The 18,635-nt window shown below is 53.2% G+C and overlaps 8 protein-coding genes across 8 annotated transcripts; 5 read left to right on the forward strand and 3 right to left on the reverse strand.

Annotated features, from left to right (window-relative positions):
• Positions 1-228: 228 nt before the first annotated feature.
• J4E92_008625 (uncharacterized protein) lies at positions 229-1,138 on the forward strand (the record flags this gene model as incomplete). Its single annotated transcript, XM_051499976.1, has 2 exons — positions 229-377; positions 463-1,138. 2 exons carry the CDS (start codon positions 229-231, stop codon positions 1,136-1,138), a joined length of 825 nt encoding a protein of 274 aa, XP_051349674.1.
• Positions 1,139-2,874: 1,736 nt separating this feature from the next.
• Positions 2,875-3,926, reverse strand: J4E92_008626 (uncharacterized protein; the record flags this gene model as incomplete). The annotated part of the gene is made up of 3 exons (XM_051499977.1): positions 2,875-3,445; positions 3,498-3,630; positions 3,683-3,926. The coding sequence occupies 3 exons, from the start codon at positions 3,924-3,926 to the stop codon at positions 2,875-2,877; spliced, it is 948 nt and encodes a 315-aa protein (XP_051349675.1).
• A 198-nt stretch (positions 3,927-4,124) lies between these two features.
• Positions 4,125-5,781, forward strand: TRM82 (tRNA (guanine-N(7)-)-methyltransferase non-catalytic subunit trm82; the record flags this gene model as incomplete). The annotated part of the gene is made up of 5 exons (XM_051499978.1): positions 4,125-4,271; positions 4,360-4,556; positions 4,616-5,288; positions 5,342-5,548; positions 5,599-5,781. 5 exons carry the CDS (start codon positions 4,125-4,127, stop codon positions 5,779-5,781), a joined length of 1,407 nt encoding a protein of 468 aa, XP_051349676.1.
• A 969-nt stretch (positions 5,782-6,750) lies between these two features.
• CYS9 (Thioredoxin reductase) lies at positions 6,751-8,034 on the forward strand (the record flags this gene model as incomplete). The annotated part of the gene is made up of 5 exons (XM_051499979.1): positions 6,751-6,769; positions 6,821-6,827; positions 6,889-6,944; positions 6,994-7,109; positions 7,162-8,034. The coding sequence occupies 5 exons, from the start codon at positions 6,751-6,753 to the stop codon at positions 8,032-8,034; spliced, it is 1,071 nt and encodes a 356-aa protein (XP_051349677.1).
• A 705-nt stretch (positions 8,035-8,739) lies between these two features.
• J4E92_008629 (uncharacterized protein) lies at positions 8,740-9,162 on the reverse strand (the record flags this gene model as incomplete). Its single annotated transcript, XM_051499980.1, has 2 exons — positions 8,740-8,802; positions 8,854-9,162. The coding sequence occupies 2 exons, from the start codon at positions 9,160-9,162 to the stop codon at positions 8,740-8,742; spliced, it is 372 nt and encodes a 123-aa protein (XP_051349678.1).
• Positions 9,163-9,759: 597 nt separating this feature from the next.
• On the forward strand, positions 9,760-13,459 carry J4E92_008630 (uncharacterized protein; the record flags this gene model as incomplete). Its single annotated transcript, XM_051499981.1, has 5 exons — positions 9,760-10,417; positions 10,467-11,375; positions 11,970-12,223; positions 12,274-12,359; positions 12,409-13,459. 5 exons carry the CDS (start codon positions 9,760-9,762, stop codon positions 13,457-13,459), a joined length of 2,958 nt encoding a protein of 985 aa, XP_051349679.1.
• Positions 13,460-15,849: 2,390 nt separating this feature from the next.
• On the reverse strand, positions 15,850-16,800 carry J4E92_008631 (uncharacterized protein; the record flags this gene model as incomplete). Its single annotated transcript, XM_051499982.1, has 2 exons — positions 15,850-16,653; positions 16,795-16,800. The coding sequence occupies 2 exons, from the start codon at positions 16,798-16,800 to the stop codon at positions 15,850-15,852; spliced, it is 810 nt and encodes a 269-aa protein (XP_051349680.1).
• An 888-nt stretch (positions 16,801-17,688) lies between these two features.
• J4E92_008632 (uncharacterized protein) lies at positions 17,689-18,477 on the forward strand (the record flags this gene model as incomplete). The annotated part of the gene is made up of 1 exon (XM_051499983.1): positions 17,689-18,477. The coding sequence occupies one exon, from the start codon at positions 17,689-17,691 to the stop codon at positions 18,475-18,477; it is 789 nt and encodes a 262-aa protein (XP_051349681.1).
• Between the last annotated feature and the right edge of the window lie 158 nt (positions 18,478-18,635).

The raw sequence follows: 18,635 nt of genomic DNA on the forward strand, positions 1-18,635 counted from the left end.
TGTGGCTGTGAGTGGCCGTGCAGCTGTCAGGAACTCATAGGCAGCATATATCTGCGCCGTTATATGAGAATGTGATTGCGTGGTGCGGAAAATTACTGCCACTGCTTCCACGGTAAAGATCTTCAGCCACTGTCTCTTGCAGTGGTTCTAATACCCTTGAACGACTACACCAGTCCCGACTGAACTACTCAACCAGATCGTATTCCCCGGTGATCTTCAATCTCGACCATGAATGCCCTGAAGCACATTAGAAAGCTTTTCGATGAATCCGACATTGGAAACACATACCGCAACCCTGAAAAAGATACCGACAACTCGGTACGCCTACTAGACGATGGATTGCTGGACACCACACCCCGCGACGAGACGCTGGAGATGTAGGTGAAGCCTCGAGAATAATCCTCGACTCGAATAGAGAAACAGACACAAATTACACCGACAGTATCCACTAATACATCGTAGAACAACACAAAACCAACAAACCTCCCCCTTCCTCCATCTCCCCGCCGAACTCAGAAATCGCGTATACGACATCCTATTCGGCCACCGATCAATCCACCTCAAAGACCGTACACCTTCAAAATACCACCAGACCCCCCGACCCTGCGTCACGCACATCCGCCCCGTTCATCCCGACAACGATGTATACGGCCCCGGTATCGAAAACGACCGCACGCGCCATCCGGGTAAACAAACACATACATTCTCCTTACTTTTCGTAAGCCGCCAGATCTACGAAGAAACCCGCTATCTCCCCTTCAGCCTCAACACATTCAGGTACGACGAACGACTCGGGCGACAGACCTGGCTCCGCTCGCTGGCATCCCGGCTCGCTGTCGTGCGGAAAGTGCGTCTTCATGTTGAAGAGGATTGGGGCTTTAACTGTGGATTAAAGAAAGGTCTGGCCAACGGACTGGAGTTCTTCCCAGGTCTCGATTATCTGGAGCTGATTTGCGGGTATGACCGGTACAACGCAGGTGGGCTTGACAAGGTACGCAAATTGGCGAAGAAGACGAAGCAGGACCTGGAGGCGCTAGTCGGCTCCGAGGTCATATTGAGGATTTATATCAGGAAGGTTTGTCACATTCGCGAGTACTATCTTTTTGATTTTTACACCTATTTTCCCTTTAAGCTTTGAGCGTTGCGACCTATTTTGGTCGGATTGGAGTGACGGATTGCAGACATCATGCTCACAGCTGGCATGTTGACATGGGTCTGGTGTAGGATATGAACGGAAGAAGCTTGGTGAAGCTTGAGAAGCTTCGCGTTGAAGAGCCAGATCTTAGTCATCCATCATTCCCAACAGGGAAGGTACATAACACGACGACTTCGTCATAATAAAGCCCACCCAAAAGATATTTGACTCTCTTACCATCTCAGCTGTGATCCTCGCTTGCGACAGTACCATCTCATCCCTTCCTGCTGAAAAAGCCGAAGATGCAAGTCCACGAGCACCCCGCCTCATCCCCCATCCTACGGCGGGCCCTGAAAACCGCCCTACCCTACAGTGTCAACCTGGTCTACAGAATCCAACACCCAAACCGAACAGAGCACGCTCACATACTCGCCACATTCCCTCCGTCGGCCACTGAAATACCAGAATGCTGGGCAGCAGCCTACCTCGATCGCTCAATGCGCCCAGAGACCGAACTGTGGATCTTTAGTAGCGCAGAACAGCCGCATCACTCGAATGCAACCCCGGAGTTTCGTCAAGAGAGCAAGAAGGCGGTATTGGCATTACTCGAATATATGGCTACACTTGTTACTCCACCAATGCGTTCCGATAATCTACCTGCTTTAGAGCTAGCAAAACAACACGAGAAAGAATATCCAACCCCACCAGCGTGCGGCGCATACGAATCATCACCGGGGACGTATATGCGACATCTTCTCATGCCCCAAGTAGTCACTTTGGGTGCATGCCACCGCGATGTGGTCGAGATCCTCCGCGAAGCAGGAGTCTTGCGCACCGAGCTTCCAGGCCCTGATGCAGAGCTGAATAAGTTCTTGTTCAAGCTTTCTGATCTTCCAGAGACGCGAGAGCTGCCCAAGGGATTACGGTGGGGTGAGATGCGCGAGCAGGATATCGATGTCGTCAAAGCCAGGACGTCTATTCCAAGGACGACGAAGACACTCATGTCACTAAAGAGTGTGGGGGTTTTTGAAGAAGAGACAAATACAGCAGTAGCGTGGACATTCCTCGGTTTAGACGGCTCTCTTGTTACGCTACATACAGAAGAAGCATATCGAGGAAAGGGGATAGCAAAGGCCGTTGCAGCGAAGCTGTTTCGACAGTATGCCCCAGGGTTAGCAGTAGACGACGACGGGAATGCATGGTCACACGCGGACGTATACTTGGGCAATGCGCAAAGTGAAAGCGTTTGTCGAAGCTTAGGAGGCAAGCCGCTCTGGAGGTGCTTTTGGGTGCGGATAGACCTAGAAAGGGCGGGGCATCCTGCAAAGGCTGTCTGAGCTGCGGTCAGATGGTGCGCATCACCTCTTCACAGCATATTGAGGTGCACAAGCTAGTGGTATACCTGTTGGAAAGTCAGTCTCGAGCCTTGCCATGGTAACGAACGAGTGACTTGAAAGACAGGTTGCTCATTAAAAAATTAGAGTGTTGTTGTTGTATTTTGATCCTCACCGAGGAATCTCAGGGTTAAAAAGAAAATAATCATAGCAGCGCGAGATGAGAAGGGGATAGGCTTACCTGAGATTGTACTGACGCAGATGCTTTGTGAGCATCACGGCATAATGTCTGAACGAGTTCATCTGATCGTATTGTCGTTGACTGTCTATATCATGAAGACATGGTTCGACAGACCGTAGTCATACCGATATCTCTCAAGAAATGTCATCGCAAACGTGAGTAGCTTAGTCGAAGAGACCGAAGCCCATGTCGTCATCCTCAGACTCCTCCTTCTCCTCTTCCTTGGCCTCCTCCTTAGCGGCAGGGGCGTCACCACCACCGGAGGTGGCACCGACGGCAGGGCCAGCGGAGGCGTACTTGTCGGGGTTGGCGATGCGGTCCTTGAGCTCGGCGATCTCCTCCCACTCGTAGTCGGTCTCAATGGCGACAGAGATGACCTTCTTGTAGGAGTTGACAACGGAGTGCATGACGGAGGGCAGGGTGGGGAAGCCAGAGGCCAGAGAGATGGCGGCAATGGTGCTGATGGCAGAGGAGAAAGCCTTGAGCAGCTGGGACTCCTCAATGTCCAGGACGGAAGCCTCGAAGGTCTGGCCGTTGTCGTAGATCTGGTAGATACCCATACCGTAGGTGAAGGGCGAGATGTTCAACAAGTTGAGCAGGGTAGCCTCGGAGGCACCGACCTTGTTACCAGCCTCGATGAGCTTCAAGTCGGAGGTAATTTCGATGGTACCACGGGCAATCTTGGTGGGGACACCGAGAGCCTGGAAGAAAGAAGTCTTTCCGGGTTCCATACCACTGCGATATGTCAATCACTTGTACGATGTGTGCGCGCAAGACGTGTTCTTACGTGTTTCCGGCGGGAATGTAGACATCGCCGGGGGCGACGGCACCGGCACGAGCGGGAGCAGCGACACGGTTGGCGAGGATCTTGTCACGGGTCTCCTTGAGGTCGGCGTTGGTGAAGACGAAACCGACGTTGCCTGTACTAGTGTCAATGCTGTGCGCGAGCGTCGCGTGAGTTGGAAGACGTACCCTTGACGTGGGGAAGGAGACGCTCGTACTCGGGAGAGTCGTTGATGAGACCCTTCAGAGCACGGCGGACCATGGTGTTCTTTCCCATGAGAACGACACCCTCGCCGCGGAGCGACTGGCGGATCTCGTGCATCTGCTGGGACGAGACATTGTCGACGGTGACGATGAAGATGCTCTTGTACTCCTTGAGGAGCTGCTCGAGCTTCTCGAAGTAAGCGGCCTTGGTTTCTTTCTTGCCCCCCATTGTGTTCTGCGACCCAAAGGGATGTTTAAGGTCTTAGTTTGGTGGTGTTGATGGTTTGAGGAAGAGAGGGAAAGTTCGGCCGGCGAAAATCGAGGTTGTCTGCTGTGGGTGGCCCCTGCTCGCCTAACGGGCTAGCGCATTTGGGGCCTCACAGAAAAGTACCATCAACTCCACGAGCCGGTGTCCAACGCAGACATCATGACAGTTCCGTATCAGTGCATTGTAGCGCGAAGTTCTGAGTCTTCAGATGACTGGACTGTGTTTGCTGCGAGCGGCTCCAAGATTGTAGTTCAATCCAGTCGCGGGTCAGTGACGACATGGCCACAGCAAGACGCCCAAACTGAAGTGAGTGATGGCGTATTTCTTGTGATTTGTCGATGTCGCGGTGTTCGAATTGGTGGTCGAAGTAAGTGCGCATCGCTAATATGAACAGGATCAACAGGAGGGCGACTCCGAAGAGCGACCAGGAAAACGCATCAAATTGGAACAACCGAAAGAGCAAAAATCGAACTTTGCCAGTCTCATCTTTTCAAATGATGGACAGTACTTGGTCGGCATCACCGGCGAAGATAAATGCGTTCGGGTCTTCCAGATCGATGCTCAGAACCGGCTGCACCAGTTGAGCGAAAGGTAAGAGGCGCACGTTATTGAAAGGTTCGAAAATTGACATGATCAAGGTGCATGTCAAGACGGCCTTGCTCGATCACTCTCACGTCTGACGATGCAACCATATTGTGTGCAGACAAGTTTGGCGATGTCTACGCATTACCGCTTCTCCCTTCGCCTGACGACGACAAGGAAGAAGAGTTGCCCGAGGCACTAGCAACTGAAGAGGCCGATGAGAAAGAATGGATCCCCTCCGCTACTACTCTCACCGTTCACTCTGGGAGGAACCGAAAGACTCTCGAAGAGCAGCTGAAACGGAAAGCAAAAGGCCCAGCGAAGCCCAAGGAGACTATGCGATTCAAGCACGAGCTGCTCCTAGGCCACGTTTCTATGCTCACAGATGTCGTCTATGCTCAGGCAGACAGACGGGGCTATATCATGACAGCAGACCGGGACGAGCACATCAGAATATCACGAGGCCCACCGCAAGCGCATATCATAGAGGGATTCTGCTTCGGCCACGAAGCGTTTGTGAGCAGGCTTTGCCTCACACAATCTGGCCTACTTGTGTCTGGCGGTGGCGACGATCACTTATTTGTATGGGATTGGCAGAACTACCTCTTGAAGGAAAAGCTGGCCATCCGTGATCTTGCCTTCACTCATCTCCAGGAGCGTGGCATGATCCCAGCAGGAGTAAATGTGGCAACGTACAAGGTCGCGGTTTCTGGAATATGGAATTTACCAAGCAAGGACGGTGTAAGTATCATGAAGACTTTGACTTTGTTTCTCCATCATCTGACTGTTGATAGGCCGAGACAGTTGTTGTGGCATGCGAGGGAGTACCAGCGCTGTTCAGCTTCAGATTAGGTGCATCTGTACCAGGCTATGCCATTCCACTGGACGGCAACGCGCTGGACCTTGCCATCATCCGCACGTCTACTGGTCCTTTGAAGTTGGCTGTGTCGATAGACAACATCCAGAAGCCAGGCTCAACCACCGAAGTTCGGGAAGACACGGTAAGCTTCCTCAGAAGCATCTCATGGATGATAGCTAACATGTCGAACAGGCACCAAGACTGCAATACTTCGCAAGACAACAAGACGGTACATGGCACGCAGATGCAGAGCTCGCAGAGACATTGAAGAGTTTCGAACAAGGTGGTGACGACCGACTTGCAGATGACAAAGCAGTCCGGGATATGCTCTACAATGTGGAGAACCTCAGGAAGCGTCCAGGCGCGGAGGATTAGATAGCAGCGTTAGACGCCCACAATGGACTCGTAGTGCTCACTCCCAAGCGCGGGGCCGATATACAAAGACAGAAAGTGAAGCGCGACGCGTGCGACTCCAGAACGTGCATGAACTGTAATCATCCTAACAGTCGCCCCCAGACTACGCCTGAGCACCGGACGAAGTCGCGACATTTCGGACGTGGCTCCTGATGAACTTTGCCGAGGCTCGTGATACAGAAGTCGCCTCGAGTCAAGCATGTCAGCACCGGACATTAAACGCGAGATGGGCAAGATGGGTGGGCTGCGTGGAACGTGGGTCTAGTACAGGTCGATTTCTAAGAATGACAGCCCGGCCGGCGATGGCGTAGATCGACAGCAAGCAGCCGACTTTTTTCTTTCCAAGCAGAAATCTCCCAACGTCTGACATGTGTTGCATTTGCAAATAAGGTGTGCTTGCTCTCTTCCCTACTACCTACAGACGTGCTGCTCTCATTTTGATACCGCATTGCATATATATTGACTGCGACGCATAGTTGAGCACGATCTGCATCTCGAAAACCCCACCACGCCTCGGCTCGCCGTCATCCCCCAAATATCGCGGAACCTCCGAAGCTAGAAGACGACGCCCACTAATCGCAAACCCGCTGCGGCAACGTCAAAAGCGTTTTTCCAGCTCCTTCTCCGTCACTTGGTCCCTCCCACACAAGGCACCATCTGCACCGCTCGCACTCCGTTGCTAAACCTCCACATCGCATCCCACCATCCACACACGACCCACACGCCCGCAACCACATCTTGCACGCGACACGCGAAACTTTCGCACACGCCGCCAAAGTGTTCGCATCAATCTTCCGAAGGGCCTCCTCCCCCCGCAACCTATCCTTATTCTCCGTCCCCATCGCTGCCGCGGCATCGCATAATCAGCGCGTCTCACCTGTAGCGGGGCTTTCGACTGCTTCAACCTTTGCAAAAGTACAGTCGCGAAACATGCATTCAAAACTAGTCAGTAAGTAGCATCATATCAATCTGCGGCTTGGATAGTACTAACAGCATGCAGTTATTGGGTATGTTCTGCGATCAATGGCGCGATGGAGTCGATCTCGAGAATAATGCTAACATACACAGCTCGGGGCCAGCAGGCCACACCGCAGCTATCTATGCCGCGCGAGCGGATCTGAACCGTAAGACACCGCCACGAAATCACTCCGACGACATGCTAATCTTGTGCAGCCGTCATGTACGAGGGATTCATGGCTCTCGGTATTGCCGCAGGTGGTCAATTGACCACAACAGACGAAGTCGAGAACTTCCCCGGTTTCGTCAAGATCGGAGGCGGCAAGCTCATGGTCAGTAACAGCACGCGATAGTTATGCGCCAACTGGTACTAACAGCATACAGGAGCAAATGCGCGAACAATCCGAAGCCTGCGGCACCGAAATCATCTCCCAGACCGTCGCAAAGGTCGACTTGAAAGCGCGCCCCTTCAAGTACTGGTTACACCCCATGGGCGACGAGGAGGAGATTGAGGAGGAGATACACACTGCCGATGCTTTGATCATCGCGACCGGCGCAAAGGCCAGGAGATTAGATCTCAAGGGCGAAGACAAGTACTGGGGCAACGGTGTCTCCGCATGCGCTGTATGCGACGGTTCCCTTCCCATGTTCCGCGACCAGCCATTGGTTGTCATCGGAGGTGGTGACTCGGCCGTAGAGGAGGCTCTATACCTCACAAAGAAGGCGTCAAAGGTTACCGTACTCGTACGAAGAGACCAGCTCCGCGCGAGCCGAACGAACGCCCGCCGGTTGACAACGCACCCCAAGGTCGAGATCATGTACAACACCAGCGCAAGCGAGATCAAGGGCGAAGACAAGAAGAACGGTCTGATGACACAACTAGTGGTCAAGAACAACGTCACAAAGGAGGAGCAGACCCTCGACGCAAAGGGTCTCTTCTATGCTGTCGGCCACGATCCCGCCACTGAGCTGTTTAAGGGACAGCTCGACATGGACGAGGACGGCTACCTGATCACCAAGCCCGGAGAGGGTCTCACAAGCGTCGAGGGTGTCTTCGCTGCTGGTGACGTCCAAGACAAGCGGTACCGCCAGGCCATCACCAGTGCAGGATCCGGCTGCGTCGCCGCCCTCGAGGCAGAGAAGTGGCTTGCGGAGCAAGACGACAGCGTAGGCAACGAGCTCGAGACGGAGAACCAGGCTGAGAAGTCGCAAACCAACGGCGTCGTCCCCGAGTACCGCTCCAACCCTCTTCTATAGACGAAACACGCACCACAACATCACCATCACAAACTTGGACCATATTTGGACCATTTCTGGAATAACTCGCATGAAAGGGCATGGGCGTCTCATTGTTTAGCGCATATATGGAAGGCACGGGCACCATGTATAGACCTTCGGCAAAAGGCGGTGCATTTGATATAGAATCTTGAGCGGTTGATTTAGGGTTTTAGATAGAGCAGACACCTGGCAATGAATGTCTTCAACTGATGTATATCCACCGGGTTCCGTTCATTGCGACTGATCCTTCTCAACATGCTCACTTCGGTACTGATGGCATCCTACATGACGGAACAGCGCATCAGGTGCATCCTAGATGATGTGCACATCGAAAGGCTGGACGACCGCACCAATTGCCGCGGGGTTGGCGACGAGCTATCAGGGCCAGCGAGACGCTGTGAGACTTCCGATTGCGGCGGATGATGAGCAAGGTAGATAGCGCCTAGGTTGATGAGCATCAACGACCAAGGCCACTGGCTTTGAGGAGGTTGAGCGCACTCTCGAAGGCTTTGACTACATTGATGTCTGCGGCGTATTAGTCAAAAAGCATGAAATGAAGTAAAGGCTATCATACAATGATTCCGCTTTTGCTCCAATTCCGCTTCCTCGTGCTGAACATATGTCGAGCGTGTGCGAAGTCTAGGGCACGTCGTTAGTAGGTTACGCGACTTGTAGAAGGCATGTTTACCTTGCGTAGGTCCGCTCCGTCTCATGCTCATTCCCTGACGAAGCCCAGATGCGGAAGTACTAACAACTTCATCAGTAACTCGGGCAGAAGTAGCGAAGAGACAGCTGTACATTCATGAGATTGTCCCACTCTTGCATTAGCAGGTCCTCTTGGTTGTGGCATGTCTTCATCGCATCGTGGTACCGCGCCTCTAGGTCTTCCCAATCAAAATCGACAATTTTTTCTGCGGGGTCACTCTCTTCATCTTCCGACTGTTGTTCAGCGGCAGCACTTGCTTCGTCGTCGACCTCGTCTTTCGTGCGCTGTGCTGAAGATGGCCGCTCTGTCTCATCTGAGTGCATGCGTCTCATTGGCGGTCGTACAGTCTGAGCCTCTTGACTGGGTGGCGGCTCCGATTTGGCAGTCGGGGCAGTATCCATTGCGGTGGTATTTGTTAACTGTGTCAGTAGTGGAGGAGAAGATGGGTATGTCGACGAGATGTGAGAGGGGAGGGATGATTCGGGTTCGTGGTCGGGAGTCCTGCTCATTTGCGATGCCTTTGGTCAGTGCTGTAGGTAAGTAGAGTGATCGCGAGCGCGTCTCATCGTCATCAGAAAGATATTCGACGCGAAATATCAGTTCTATCAAATGGAACGCAGTACTCGAAAAGGTAGATTGAGGTTCACTCACGTATACCACGTGCGTTAGCGCGATCCGAATTGGTCAGTCGCGGCATGACGTTGGAAGGAGCGTCTGACTCGCGAAATCGCGCCTCTGCCTGAGTACCGCCTCCATCACACAACCTCTTCGACCACCAGCCTCTGGATGCCTTGCTTATGCTTCACGACAGAGGAGAGCGCTAACATTCACGGAGCCTAGACATTCACCGGAAACCCCACTGACGGATTCCATGGCTACGTAGGCACTCGCCAACCGCCTCGACGAATCACTCCCACCATGGTCTCGCTGCACCTTCCAGACCTACCACTCCACGGCATTTCTGCAGGCGACATCACATAACATAATCTCTACTCAAAATGGAGTGCGACATCTGCGGGAGAGACGGCAGCCTGAGCCAGCCTCTCCACTGCATGACCTGCGCGCGCTCATACCTCGAACAGCCCCGCATCCAACTCGCAAAGACGCTGATAGACCGCGATGCCGTTGCGAAACACGTCACAGCTATCATTAACGGCTCGGAAGACAAGGCCATCCAGCATGTTTCTCTCACCGACTCGAAAGGCGGGCTCTTGGTCGACAGGCAAGAGTGTACGAACAATCTGAACTGGGAGCGGACGAAAGCAGAAACGGCAGAGATACAGGACCGACTAGGCATGATATCAGAGCATGCCGAACAGCTCCGACAACAGATGGAGGATACCAGGAAGCAGCTTGAAGCGAAGCGAGCGGCGAACGCGCAACGCAAGTCAGACCTCTCATCCGCCACATACGGCATCGAATCGCGGCGGGCGAACGAGTTGGACAAGGTGCAGCAGAGGGTCAAGCGGTCGGACTACAACGCGGACAAGATGCACCACGATAACATAGATCTGCGCATGCAGCTATGCACGACCGCTGCGAGGCTCGCGGGACTCAAGATGCAGCGGCGAAAGACAAGGGACGGCGGTATCAAAGAGGTCTACAATATCGGGCCCGGCACGCGTTTGCGAATATACGATCTTCGAGATCTGAATGGTATGTCTTAAACCGCACCTGTCGAGGCGATATGCTAACTTTGAATCAGATGTGACGCCTGACGGCCTATCTGCCTCACTGGCTGCCGTGGCCCAGCTCGTCGTTCGAGTCGCTGCTTACCTGGGCATCCGTCTCCCAGCCGAAATCACACTCCCCCATGCCGATTATCCTCAACCTACAATCTTCAGTCCGGCATCCTCTTACCAGGGCAAGAAAGTACCTTTCCCTGGCTCGACACCCTCACATTCGTCCAGCGCCAGTCCGGAGGCGTCCCGAACGCTTGAGACGCGTATCCATCTTCCGAAGCCGCGCGCGTTATTCGTCGACCGCCCCCTGAGTCACCTCTGCGCCGAAGATCCTCCTGCATACTCGTCCTTTATTGAAGGCGTGTCTCTGCTTGCGTACAATGTGGCTTGGCTATGTCGAACCCAGGGCATGAAAGACAGCTTCAAACAGTGGGAGGATACTTGTTCGATCGGTCGCAATCTGTTCCGACTACTGATCACGCAAGACACATACAACCCCCAACGCCTCGAGAATCCATTGGAAAAAGATATCACCACTTCCAGGTCTTCCAGATCGATCCTCCGCAAATCACCTGTAGGCTTTGGGCAGCTTTCACACGCTACTTCACATTCCTTCCTAGGCATGGCCGAGAACGCACAGTACATCAGCGGATGGGGCTTGTCGCCAACTAAGATTATCGACGAGCTGAGGGGATATCTGTTGGCTGAGCAGCAGGCGCAAGAATGGGACGTGTTGAACCAGAAAGAATGGGAAGACATGGAGAATTTGATTGCGGAAGACCCCATACTCGTTGGTGAGAAACGGCGAGGTAACACCGGTCTCGACGATGGGCGTAGCTACCTCACGTCGACTACGAGGAACGGAAAGTCTTCACCATCACAGACGGGACATGTCTCCCAGAGCGAGCAGACAGCGCGGAAGAAAGGCATAAGTGGATATGTGAAGCTTAAGAGCCGGCCAGAGGAGGATGCATACTAAGCATCACCATTATACCCCCAAGATACCCATAGACGTTTGCGCCCTTCATAGACCTCTCTCCACTTCAATCAGATTACGATGCAAATCACTTGCCATTGAGCGCCAATGTTAAATTGTGCTTACGTATCCAAAAACTCTATAAAGCATCTCGCCCGAACAGCCTGCTGGACTTGGTAGCACTCGCAGCGCGATGTGTAATCGAAAAGCTGCCAAGGCCGTCACAAGGCGGGTCGGAGAATACTATGACACCATCTCCGCTTGCTCACGAAACCAACGCGCGCTTTGGGCCGAGCTGTGTATGCCACGGTTTGAGCAATCGCCGCCTGATTAATCTGCTGCTGAGAAATGTCAGACGTCCAACGCGGCCTGTTGGGTATAAGATGGCAGGAGCCATGGAGATGGTTCTCCCTTGCTTTCCATCTCCACTTTGACAGGAAATTCTGCAAGAAAGAATTATTCTGCATTCGCGCCATCACGGTCAACCGCACATGCACCACCGATAGAAAGCGCGCTAGGATTTGTCGCTAGAACAATAATTTACCTATAGGCGTCAACACCTCGGAGGGCCTGAAATTTAGAAAGAAGTTTGTCCTCTCGCTGCATTTCGAGGTTCAAGTTCCTTCGTACCACCACTTCAACTCCGCCCGCCGTTCAAAGAGTATTCAGAAGATCAAGATGACGCTCCCCGACCACCCTATCGACACCCCGCCACGCGCGCCGTCACCAGTCCACGGATTCGGCACGCTCGCCGTGCATGCCGGAAGCCCTCATGACCCCGTCACCGGAGCCGTCATCGAAGCCGTAAGCATTGCACGCGCAAAGTCTCACAGACCCATGGCTAACCCAATCAGATTTCTCTGTCGACAACATTCGCGCAAACCGCCGTTGGAAAGCCCATAGGCGAGTATGAGTACTCGCGCTCCTCGAACCCAAACCGGTACGCATGCGCGACACCACTCAGATATTCAAAACTAATGCGCCTGCAGAGACAACTTTGAAAAGGCAGTCGCAGCCCTCGAACACGCCCGCTATGCGCTCGCGTTCTCGTCCGGTTCCGCCACCACAGCCAACATCCTGCAATCGCTCGCCGCAGGCTCACACGTCGTGTCCGTCTCAGACGTCTACGGCGGAACGCACCGCTACTTCACCAAGGTCGCCCTGACGCACGATGTCAAAGTCACCTTCAGCCCGAGCATCGAGATCGACATCGCCGAGCTCATCCGCCCCAACACGAAGCTCATCTGGATCGAGTCGCCGTCGAACCCCACGCTGACGCTTGTGGACATCCGCAAGATCTCCACGATTGCGCATCAGCATGGCATCATGGTGGTTGTCGACAACACCTTCATGAGCCCGTACGTTCAGAACCCGCTGGACCACGGCGCGGATATCGTGGTGCACTCCGTCACAAAGTACATCAACGGCCACTCTGACGTCGTCATGGGCGCCGCGGCCTTCAACTCCGATGAGCTATACGAGCGTCTGTCTTTCCTCCAGAACGCCATTGGTGCCGTTCCCTCGGCCTTCGACTGCTGGCTCGCACACCGCGGTCTCAAGACTCTGCATCTCCGCGCGAGGGAAGCAACCAAGAATGCTACGGGTGTCGCAAAGGCTCTCGAGGCCTCGTCACACGTCGTTTCCGTCAACTACCCCGGTCTACCTTCGCACCCCCAACACCACATTGCGCTGAAGCAGCACCGTGACGGAATGGGTGGCGGCATGCTTTCCTTCCGTATCCAGGGCGGTCACGCAGCTGCAGAGCGTTTCTGCCAAGCGACCAAGATCTTCACATTGGCTGAATCGCTGGGTGGAGTCGAGTCGCTCGTCGAGGTACCCAGCGCCATGACACACGGGGGTATTCCCAAGGAGCAGCGCGAGGCAGCCGGCGTCTTTGACGATCTCGTCCGCATCAGCTGTGGTGTTGAGGATGAGGCGGATCTTGTTGCCGATGTTAAGCGTGCGCTTGAGGAGGCCGTTGTTGGTCCTAAGATCACGAACGGAAAGGTCTCCAACAATGCTGCGCCGACTGCTCAGTAAATCTTGCTCGAGTGCCGTGAGTGTGTACCGGGTGGAGAAAAGTAGCTTTTATGAGCACATATGGATAGATGGCGTTTTTATTCGGTATGGGCTTATGACCCTTATGATGGATATGATATCAGAGATAATCTCAATCGAAAGGTGTTGTGTCGTAGTAAGACACGGAATTATCGAGGTTGTCTGTCTTTGTACATTTGCACTTTCTACACATGACTCAAATGAGAGTCACTTTCCAAATGCGAAGTGCGCAAGCCGTGATTGGTTTGTCGCCCGCCCATGGTTACCACAGAGCCAGGGTAAGGGAACCAAAGTATGGCTGCGGCCAAGTGGTGAGTCATCTTCTTGTTTGCGCGCTCGTCTCGTAATGATCCGATTGCAATAACTTTAATAGTACTTTGGGTGGTTAGGTAGGCGATGACTATAATTTGCTAACAAATTCTAAGCTGGTTCGTCTCTATGTACATCCACGGTACGGCGATGAGTCTTTGAAACAAAGGTGGTGAGTCAAAGGAGAGTATATATTGTAATTGATGTCCATCTCAATTGTTTGCCCAACAGTCAATCCCAGCTCATCCGAATTGACCGTAACAGCAAGTATCAGTACTCTCAAAGTCATGTTTCCTCCCCCAATCTCACTTGAAGAAGTGCGCTGCCTGTTCCAGCAGCTTTTGGCAAGCAACCACGACAACCCCAATTCTCACGCACACCCCGTATTCATTTCCTTCGATATCGCACACGGAAACCCCAAGCGCTTCAGCGCTATCGGCGCATCCACACTCGACACGAGGAGTCTCACAACTTCACACTTCTCAACGCCGATGCACCATACTCACCCGCCCCTCCACACAGAGACTTTCGACTTCCGGTACGGTCGAGTAGGCGTAAATAGAAAGCAAGTGCAGGCCTTGTTCCATGGCCAAGTGCACGATGTGCGATGGAGCGAGCGCGCTGCCGTCCTCAACCACATCTTTTCTCACTACGTCAATGGAGATAGGGAGCCGTGCTGTAATGCGCGCAAGCTACCTTTGTACGACTTATCGAAAGTCAATGACTCAAACGAACAGCGACTGCCGATTATCCTTGTTGGCCACGACATCCCTTCGGATCTTCTCTCGTTGAACAAGGCGCGTATCAACATAAATGACATAGCCACCGTGACAGCGATCATCGACACGCAGAAGCTTGCTCGCGAGATGTACAAGGCTGACGATCCTGGATGGAATGTATCGCTCCGAACGCTATGTCGCCTGGTCGGTATGATACCCTCAAGGTTGCACGATTGCGGGAACGATGCTGCGTGGACGCTACTTGTGCTTTTCAGTCTCGCTGCGAAGCTGATTAGCGAGGATGACGAAGGGAGAGAAATACTAGAGGAGGTTGTAAGAGAAGGTACAAGCGATAGTAAGACGAGGAAGCAAAGGGACAAGGGAAGTAGAGTGAGGAATAAAGAAGATCAGGTGGACGACTGGGCAGACAATCTCGTTGTTGAAGTCCCTTGAGTTGCACTGCGCAGCAAGCTCATTGTACAGTCCGTCTGATACCTGGCTCGGGTTCGGCATCTATACTGTTGCTGCGCATGGGTGTGGTGTCTTCGTCTTGGGTCACTTCTCTAAAGCTGGGTTGTTTGGGTCCGTTGAACGTGGCTTCCCCATGAGCACGGCCTCCTCTAGAGAGCGACTTCCTTTCTTCACAAGCGAGTTCGCCACACAGTCAGTGACTTCTTCATGCGGATGCATCCAAATTACAGGTCGAAGGGTACAAAATGCCAGCGACCACCTTACTCATCTGACCTAGGGTATATAATGCTCGGTGTTCGCCATTCTTTCACCAACGGTACAACACGGTCCATGTGAGGGTTCTCATCGGACTCTACACTAGCTCTAAGAGGCCTGCAAAGGGTCCGGCGGTAGATGCAGCTGCCACATGCCAGGGGCTGGTTACCGGGTTCGACTCCTGGCGTTGGTACACAATTTCTTTTTGCAGATCGTAACACCTGTTCAATCGGGTCGGGTTTTTTTTATAAATGGCGAAGCTCTTTGTCACTTAAAACAACAATGCAAGATTGGTATGTTACTTGTCTCGGACCAATTGAATGAATCGACATGGTGACGTGAACTATGGAGTTGGGTGTGAGCTATTCTCTTATACCAAGAGTGCGCGAGAAGCGATTACAGTGGGTGTAGGCCTGAAGTTACGTTGACACGCTTCCGCGTCAAACTTATCGTCCAAGTGTCGTGTTCAATTAGAGGGACTTGTCCGGTGATGTGATTATAGAAATCTTAGTGACTGCATGAGCATAACGGTATTACGAATAACTCTCGACAGGTATTGCCGTGCCTCATCTACTTCACCCGCCAATCAAGTACAGGAACAGAAACGTCGCGACCTCTCTACACGCCAACGCAAACGTTGGTCTCTGCCCACATGCTTTGACAGTTGGATCCAACGCCAGTGTTCCACTTGACAAAATTCGCCAAAGTGATCTTCTCATAGCTGATGATCTGCTGGCAAGTGTCGCCCTTGGAGACGTAGTGGAACTTCCTGCAGTTGGAGACCATGCCAGGCTGGGTGGGTTGAGGGGTCTGGATGCCGTTTCCAGCAGAGGTGGTGGTGGTTGGCTTCTTGGTAGTAGTTGTGGCCGGGGTACCTCCGATAACACCAACGCAGACATTGACCTCAGCCCACAAGCCAGAACAGTCGTTATTCACACTAGGGTTCCACTTGGCAAGGTCAGTGAGGGCGATCTTCTGGCTGCTGAGAACTTGGCTGCAGCTAGAACCCTTAGGCACGTAGTAGAACTTGTTGCAGTTAGAGACCATTCCGGGTTGGGTTGGCTGAGGTGTCTGAATGCCGTCTCCTGCGGATGTAGTGGTCGACGGTTTGGCAGTCGTGACGGGGGTTCCTCCACCAATGACGCCAACACAGACGTTCACTTCGGCCCACAGACCAGAACAGTCGTTATTCACACTGGGGTTCCACTTGGCAAAGTCGCTGAGGCTGATCTTCTGGCTGTCGAGCACTTGGCCGCAGCTGGTGCCCTTCTCGACGTAGTAGAACTTGTTACAGTTGGAAACCATTCCAGGCTGCGTGGGCATGGGAGTGGCAACACCATTGCCGGCCGTGGTGGTGGTACTGGCCTTGGTAGTCGTAGAGGAAGTGGTGGGCCTCGTAGCAGAAGTGGTGGTGGTGGCCGGCTTAGTGGTTGCTGATGTGGTGGTGGTTACAGGAGTCGAAGTTATGATCGGGTCGTCGGTAACAGTGCCAATCACACAGTCTAATTGTCGGTGTAGGAAGTCAGCGTATACATCACATGCAGTTCGTAGGGAGGAACTTACACTCATTGCTGGTGTCGAGGTTGGGGCAGGTGATACCGGGGTTCAGATTCTTGAGATCGTCGACAGACAGTCCCCAACTGGATGCAAAACTCTCGCACGTCGCACCGCTGTCAGCTGTGGTAGAGAATCCACAGTCAACGCCCCGGCGAAGATGAGCGGGCCATGCTAGGGCCGATCCCGTGAGGAAACCGGCAGCAAGTAGACGTGTAAGTTGCATCTTTGGGAGTTTGCAGTATTACAGAAAAGTTGTAGAAACGAGTGTGGAATGGAGCAAGCTTGATGTCTTGATGGCAAGATGGGAACTCAACGACGCTCTATGCCATCTTTCTTATACCTTTCATCGCAGTTCCCCATCTTCTTTACTTGACTCTTCGTGTTCTAGCGTTCGAATAATTAGGCGGCAGACCAGGCGGGTCACTGGTGTTGGAAGCGGCCTGCATAGTTCATTCAGGAACCTCGGATGAGCTGACAACGGGGCGTAAGAGAAGCAATTGACGACACCACTAGCGCAGCCACAATAGCGGCCGGTGAAGAGTTTCCCCTGATTGTCCCTGCACTTGAGGCAGCAGCCATAACGGTTCGGGAACGGACCGGAAGTGGACATGAGGAACGGCAAGAACGCGGCTCGCGCGAGGGAGGTGGAGGCGAAGGCGTGGATGCCAAGCGGGCGTATTGGCGTTTTAGCCGCTAGCGTTGTTGCACGGTCGTTTGATAGGCCGCCTTCCCCCTTCAGCAAGGTACCTTGCATTCACTCTATCGATCCTCAATGTAACCTAAATCTTCCACTTATATTTTTCCACTTCTCGACTGTCTCCTTCTGTTCTACGACTACATCGACGCACCTTCGCCCCCAACTCCTCAGCCACCTTTCTACCGTCCCTGCTTGGCGTCAGCATGCTGGTCGCCTTACTCCTCGCCGCTTGCGCGGGAGCCGTCAACGCAGCCTCCGGCATGCTAGAAGTGGACCTCGTCTTTCCTCGCAACGAGACCTATGCCGCGACGCAAATTTTTCCAGTCATCGTCGCCATCCAGAACCCCGACCTAGGGCGATTCTTGAATCCTACGCTAGACGTGACGGTCACGAACGTGGAAACACAGGCTAGCAGAGACCTCTTCTACCACCTAAGATGGGCGAACTTCTCCGGCAGTGAGCCTTATCAGGAGGTCAAAATCCTTTCAAACTTCACCGAAGAGGGCGTGTGGGCGCTTCGCTTGGACGTGGGCTGGAACAGTTGCACCGAGGACTCGCTTGCATTCCTCGGAGGTGGTCTCGCAGCCAACCGCACGAGTCGCTCCACATTCTTCACCATCAAGAGTTCCGCACCAGAATTAGATCTCGTAGCCGCCACAACGAACCGAGATTGCACCGACAATGAAGCAGTTGCCATCAACGTCGACGCCACCCTGCCGGTCCCTGATTTTATCACCTGGGAGGATTATGATGGAAAGACTTGTGCATCTATGGCAGCCACCACACCGGCCCCGACTCCCTGCAACATCAAGATTGATGCGGCTGCTGCTTCAAACATTTCTGCATCCATGACCTCGCTTCATTGCCAGGCAACTCGAAAGCCTGGAGACTCTTGTCCAACTGACGAGAAGAGCACTGCACAGCGACTGATTGGTGGGGGTACGGCAGGATTGGTGGCCGCATTTGGTACATTCGGCTACATGATGGTGTGAAGATCTTCACAGTTACTTAATACACATTCACTCGGTTGTTGAGCGATTGACTTCCACTCCTATCTTAATTGGGACGACCATATTGCACATCGATACCTCAGATTCTGGCTGTAAGCAACAGCTAAGCAATAGCTTTAGATTACAAGACTTTTCCCGCT

Source organism: Alternaria infectoria (assembly GCF_024043175.1).
Source record: "Alternaria infectoria strain BMP 0036 chromosome Unknown scaffold_18, whole genome shotgun sequence".
NCBI lineage: Eukaryota > Fungi > Ascomycota > Dothideomycetes > Pleosporales > Pleosporaceae > Alternaria > Alternaria infectoria.